The following is a 6,656-nucleotide window of genomic DNA, read 5'->3' as shown; positions in this document are numbered from 1 at the left end:
AGCAACGTCCTCCACAACTAGATTGAAGAACAAAACGACAGCAACTTGTCTGTTCCCATCCCCCCAATTCCCCAATAAAAATCTTTAAAAAAAACAAACAAACAAACAAAACAAAAAAAACTTAATTCTAAAAAAAAAAAAAAAAAAGTTTGAGACTCGCTATGCTAGATGTTAGAGCAATATTCTTTAGAAGGCAAGAGGACACGGGATCCAACATTTAAGTGGCGGGACTGACTTTGGATAGGAGCACATATAGCTCATCCATGATAACAGACAGGAAGTTAGAGTACACAGGTATAGACAAAGGCAGGTGAATAGGTAAGGTGGTGGGATCAGTGAGACATTACAAGTAATTTACTCCTAAGGCAATAAAGAGAAGGTCCAAGGGCTACATTTTAGATACAACATACAGAATGCTCCAAACTACCACACATCACTCATCCCCTCTAAAGCTTAGAAATTATCATTAGAAGTGACCAATGTCAAAAACAAAAGGACCACCTGAGTTGTTTGTCAAGAGCTTTTTAAGCTTTGAAAAGGGAAAAAGTAGGAGTGTTCTAAGCATGGAAAATGGGATTTGAGAACCTCAGAAATGGAAGCAAGCAAACTGCCTATTATTAACCGTGTGATCAGAGCAGAAAATGAGACAGAGTATACAGTGATTTACAGTTAGGGAAGGTTAGGGTCAGATGGAAGAGAAAACCAAAGTGTGGGAAATACTAAGGCTTACCTGTCCACTCCATCCCAGCGATATCCAGGCCAGATATTGAATCTGTTGGGAGGCGGTGCTACGCCAGTGTAGCGAGGTCTCACTAATAAAAGGAGAGAGAAAAAACAAGTCAGTTATCTATACAATTCAATTCAGAGCTGGAGAGCAGTGGGAAAAATATTTTTATACAGAATTCTTGGCTGAGTTGAACCTAAACTCCCATATACAAGAAATCTAAGCTTGTATGGGAAAGCCTTCTATGCACATGCTATGTATCCTCACCGTGCTGACTCTCTTCACATAAGTCACCTCCATCTCCGATGATTCCCCAAAGGCTCACCTTTCTTACTCTTGTTCTCCTTGGCCTTATTCTTCCTGATAAAGTTGGCCATGGGGTCCCCCTCTCTTTCTTGTTCTCTCAGCATCCGGTCCAGGTCTTCATCATCAATATAGCGGGCCAGAGGCTTCTGCATTTCCTTTATTGCATCCTCCACATTTTGTTGCTGCTGCCGGCTCTGGGCGATCCTGGGCAGAAAGAACCAAGAGTGTCTGCTATCCTGCTTAACACTTCTACGCTTCCACTAACATGGACCACACTGCTACATTTGGAGAACCTCCTCTTTCTAGCAGCCTTGGCCAAATATTGACAAGGGTAAAATTCCTAGAATACCAACTGAAAGTGTGGAGTATATCAGTATTTAGGAGGGAGACTGAGCACACTGATTTCCCATTCCTAAGAACAGCTCTCAGGCAGAACATGACTAACTGATCAGCAGAGAGGAGAAATGACTTCCTCCAGACACCGCAAGCTTGTTTCACCTTTCAGTAGTTCCCTTACCCTTTTCCCCACTGGGCATACAGTTCATCTCTCTCCGAGGTCTTCTCTGCTTTTCTCCTTTGCTCTAAACGTTCCAATTTCAAATTCCTTTTACGGCCAGATTTATCTCGAAATACAGTTTCAGCATATTGGAATTCAGCTGCAAAGGAAAAATATTCTTTTAAAGCTAAACACCAGGTATGAAAATCAGAAATAATATTTTAATACCCAAAATCAACCACTTGGGATTCTGATGCTGAATAGAACTTTTGCAGCCAGACTACAAGTAGTTCCTACAAATATCCAAGTGCATATTGGTGATGATCCTGAAATCTAACATTTTTCAGGAAGGAAAAGAACCACTTGGACGGACTGAGAAGTTAAAATAATACATAAAACCAGAACTGAAATCTGATAGCAATTAAAATTTAAAAATATCAGTTACAATAAACTACATTTAAAAAATAAAATAAAAGCTACATGAGCCTCAATTGGTCTCTGCACTTTCACATTTTTACCTTCAAATGCCATGGCTTCTTGGTCCTGTTTCTTGATTTCCTGCTGCTCTCGCTCTATGTCAGTTAACACCAGCCCAGTTTTAGCCCCAGAATACATATGTGCAGCCTATGCAATGGAAAAGGGAGCATCGATGACACAATGAGACAATGCAGCAGCAGGCCAAACGGGTATACATAGTTAGGTGCATTTTGTCTGATGATCAGCAGTAACCAAACCAAAAAGTTTAGCTTTATATTCTTATTGTCGGCTACAAGATTCACAGAATAGAAAAGAAATAAAATTGAATTTCATGGAAAATTAATAGTACTATCAACGTTAAGAGTAAACACAAACCAACAAGATACTAAAGGAGGGCCGGCCGAGTGGCTCAGTTGGTTAAGAGTTAGCTTAAGAGCGCGAGCTCTGAGCAAACAGGGCCGCCGGTTCGATTCCCACATGGGCCACTGATGCTGAGCCCGAGCTGAGCTGCTGCTGAGCTGCCAGTGGGTGGCAGGATGGCTCAGCTGGTGAGACCCCATGCTCCTAACAAGACTGCCTGTTCAATGGTGGGCTATGCCCGCCCACAACCAAGACTGAACTCAGTACCTTGAGCTGAGCTGCTGCCAGATAACTCAGTGGATAGAGCGTGTGCTCTTAACAACAAGTCTGCTGGTTTGACTCCCACATGGGATGGTGTCTATGCCTACTCACAACTAAGATTGTAACACAGCACCTTGAGCTTAGAGGCCACGAGCTGCCGATAGGCAGCCAGATGGCAACTGGCACCCTCCACAACTAAGATTAAAGAACAACTTGGCTGGTCCCCCTCCCCAATTCCCCAACACTGTTCCCCTCCAATTCCTCAATTAAAAAAAAAAAAAGATACTATAGGAAAGGCTAAGCACCTGTATTTCTGTCTTTTCAACATATAAACTGAGCACATGAAGACTCACCCTAGTCACCTGACCAGCTCTAAGCCCTAAAGTAAAGACCCACACTGATAAAATATGTCATTTAAAATACAAACTCAAGCAAACCTAAGATCCTTAAATTGTGGACGTATTTCAGGATAATGGACAGATATGACTAAATCAAAATTTTTTAATACTCTACCTTATAACAAGACAACAAACCAACTCACAAATGAAGTGTATAGTGATATCCTTAAGCAATGTGCTGAATTTGATTAATATTAAATTGTTCATGGGTCCAGTTGACAATTTAAATGTCAAGGGGCCCAGTTGAAACATAGATTTCACTTTGTTTACCAAAAGAGAAGAATCCTACTTCCTGGGTTAGGGACAGGCTCGTCTACCCTGTCAGGACTACGGGCTACAGAGACTTACTGAAAAGTCTGTGCTGGAGGGAGATGTGTACACCACAGGCTCTATCATTCTGTTTACTAACCAACTCACTGGAGTAAGATTCCTTTACTAGTACTGGTGTTCTTTACAACACAATTACTCACGGTTCATGTGGATTTTCTTTTTGCTAATTCAGGCTTCACCACAGATCTAAAATAAAACACTAACTTCCCAGGTGCTGTGATTACTAAAAGTAGTTTTATATTTTCAGTACCTTTCTTTAAGCTCTGGATACATAGACCTGCAGTCCAATTTATAATAATAAATTGCTTCCACTAAATGCTTCCTTTGTCCCCGGCACTGTGCTAAGAGTTTTACTTACACTAACTCACTTAATTCACACAATAACCTTATGAAGTATGTACTACTATTACTCACATTTTACAGGTGATGAAGCTGAAGCTTAGAGATATTATGTATCTTGCTCAAATTTACAGATAGAAAGTGGAAGAAGTAGGATTTGAATATGTGATCTGTTTGACACAGGCTTGTGTTCCTACCTCCACTCTGTAAACTACATTTCTCAATTTATTCCTAATAAGAAGTTTTTCTAGACTTATTAAAGTGAGATTTGTGAAATTAAGAGGATATAAAGGCAGAAGCTACTTAGGAAATCTGGTATTTGCAAGTTCATCTGGGCTGGGTTATAGGCAGTCTTGCCTTTTGAGAGAAAGAAAGCTCCAGAGGTCCCCTGAACTAGAAGTGCTATACTACCAAGATCTACCATCACCTCCTCTGGCTTGGATCTCTGGTACTTGCATAGAGCCAGAAGACATTAGTAATTCTAGCAGAAGAATAGGGCTCCTGAAAATTCCTACCTTCTTTCCCAAAGGCTGAGTCCTTCGTGGTAGAGAGAGATCAGAATCAGGAGATTTGGCCCTCTGCTTCCTCCTTGGTGGAGAGAGATCAGAGTCAGAGCTCTGGTGTCTAGGTCTGTTCCGTGGAGGTGACAGATCTGAATCAGAATCCTGGTGCCCTGAACTTTGTTTATTCCGTGGAGGAGAAAGATCTGAATCAGAAGTTTTCTGGTTGTCACTTGGGTAGGAAGAAGAGTCCAACGTGTCACTCTGATGTTTTCTAGATGAAGAGCTTGTATGAAATTTCCTATGGCTGGGTGAAGAGCCTAAAGTTAAAGAACAAAGTCTTTAATCCCCTTGTCAGAATCTAAAAACTGAACTTACCAGGCTAATGTTCAACATTCATTTAGTGCCCCTGTATCACTAACCTAAATACAAGTACAGATGACATGGGAGAAAAGAAAAGTCAGAGACAACTTTTAAAACCAATAGGCAGGAGGGCCAGCCAAGTGGCGCATTGGTTAAGAACTGGCTTGGGATGCCAGAGGGCCCCGGTTCGGATCCCTCTACAGCTAAGATGCTGAACAACAGCTCGACCTGGAGCTGGGCTGCCGTGAGTTGCTGGCGACGGCATAGGCTGCAGCCCCTGCTGCAGTGGGTTGCCATAAGCTACCACGTATAGCTGGCAGGCAGCAGCCGCAGTGAGCGGCTGTCCAGAAGCTGGCAACTGATCTGCCTCACCCGGGAAGAATGCAATGATGGTGCCAACTTGGGCCAGTGAAGCAACATCCTCCACAACTAGACTGAAGAACAAAAGGACAGCAACTTGTCTGTTCCCCTCCCCTGATTCCCCAGTGCTGTTCCCATCCCCCCAATTCCCCAATAAAATCTTAAAAAACAAACAAACAAAAAAAACCAATAGGCAGGATGCAGGGTTCTACTCCCAAGTTACTAGTGACTGTGACTAGTATGGATATCTCAACATACTCATCTATAATGCCATATTTACCCACACACAGAATGGGCAAAACTACCTGCACTCAGATCTCAGTGGTGTGGTAAAAGTTAAAATTAGTATATATTCTGATATTCTCAGACTAAAGAATAACAATGTACTTGAATTTTAAAATTAAAACAGTAACTAGGGACAAAAGATGAAGTAAACAAATTTCATCATACAGGCCTGAATTGCAGACATAAGCATCACAAATTACCTCCCAGAAAAGCAATCTGGCATAATTTCCAGCAAATATATCTAGAAGCAGAAAAGGAAATAATCCAGAACAGGCAACAGTTTATGTACAAAGATGTTCGTTATAGAATTATGAAAGCAAAATTTAGAAATAACCTAAAACATGCAATATTAGGGAGATGGTTAAGTAAATTTAGGTAATACACCACCAATAAAAATTACATGAACGAAGAGATGTTTTTATGACATGGGGAAGATAGTATTAAGTGAAAAAAACAGGCAAGATTATACGTGCAATATGTACATACTGCATAAACAGGGCTCAACTACATCAAAATTGAATAAAGACTAAAAGAACATTGGCTACCACACTAATAGTGATTGCCTCTGAATGACAGAATTCTGTATTATTTTTTTCTGCTTCGCTATGTATTTCTATACAGTCTGAAGTTTCTGCAACAAACATGTAGTACTTTTAAATGGGGTGAAGCGAATAAACAAAAGGATATATAAAAATTTCCCTGCCACCGTAAATTTTTAACTCTCTTCAGCCCAATCTCTCACCATTTCCCTAGTTTTTAACACTTCTCCAAAGAAACTACATTCTCATTTCTAAAGACACAAATACCTAATAAAGCAATAAAAGGCCCAAAAGAAAGCATCTAGGGCCTAAACCCCTCTCATGAAAAATCAATGCTCACCTTTAGAATCATGCTGTTTACTTCCGACATGGGATTTTGATTGCTTTTTTCGTGGAGGAGAGAGATCGGAGTCATATTCATATTTGCTGTTCTTCGGGAGTGACAGATGAGAGGGTCCCGGGCCCTTCCAATGTGGAGAAGTTTTGCTAGAGGCTTTTTCTGAGGCTTTACTGCTTTTGGTTTTGGGCAGTGAATGAGGAACATTAGGATCCAAATCGGGAGAGTCATGCCGGGCCCTCCTGAGTTGCGAAGTGTCTAAAGAGTCCAGAGTCCTTCTAGGTTGAGATGTGTCAGGGCAGCTGTTACGGGACCTTCTGTGGGGAGAGATATCAGAGGAACTGTGATGGGCCCTCCTAGAAGGAGATGGATCTGGTGTGTCATGACCAGTCCTCCTAGAAGATACACCTGAAGAATGACGATGAGGCTTCCTGAGAGGAGAGGGATCCGGTGAATCGTGACGGACCCTCCTAGGAGGAGATGAATCCGGGGTGTCGTGACGGACCCTCCTAGGAGAAGGATCTGGGGTATCATGATGGACCCTCCTAGGAGGAGAAGAATCCAGGGTGTCGTGACGGACC

At 41.7% G+C, this 6,656-nt stretch overlaps 1 protein-coding gene across 3 annotated transcripts in view; it reads right to left on the bottom strand.

Annotated features, from left to right (window-relative positions):
* The window catches only part of BUD13 (BUD13 spliceosome associated protein), a 33,056-nt gene that overhangs the window by 16,708 nt on the left and 9,692 nt on the right, over nucleotides 1-6,656 (bottom strand). The window contains exons 5-10 of one of the 3 annotated variants that reach the window (XM_019647489.1): nucleotides 6,079-6,656; nucleotides 4,207-4,511; nucleotides 2,045-2,150; nucleotides 1,548-1,686; nucleotides 1,050-1,234; nucleotides 731-812 (exon numbers count right to left, since the gene is read on the bottom strand). The exon at nucleotides 6,079-6,656 is cut by the window's right edge and continues 48 nt beyond it. In XM_019647489.1, the coding sequence (XP_019503034.1) occupies nucleotides 731-812; nucleotides 1,050-1,234; nucleotides 1,548-1,686; nucleotides 2,045-2,150; nucleotides 4,207-4,511; nucleotides 6,079-6,656 (1,395 nt within the window). The remainder of the gene's footprint in view (nucleotides 1-730; nucleotides 813-1,049; nucleotides 1,235-1,547; nucleotides 1,687-2,044; nucleotides 2,151-4,206; nucleotides 4,512-6,078) is intronic. The other 2 variants (XM_019647487.1, XM_019647488.1) reach the window with 2 other exon arrangements.

Source organism: Hipposideros armiger, unplaced genomic scaffold, assembly GCF_001890085.2.
Source record: "Hipposideros armiger isolate ML-2016 unplaced genomic scaffold, ASM189008v1 scaffold_111, whole genome shotgun sequence".
NCBI classification, from domain to species: domain Eukaryota; kingdom Metazoa; phylum Chordata; class Mammalia; order Chiroptera; family Hipposideridae; genus Hipposideros; species Hipposideros armiger.
Note: the sequence above shows the minus strand (reverse complement) of the source record. Positions and strands in the feature narration are given on the sequence as shown.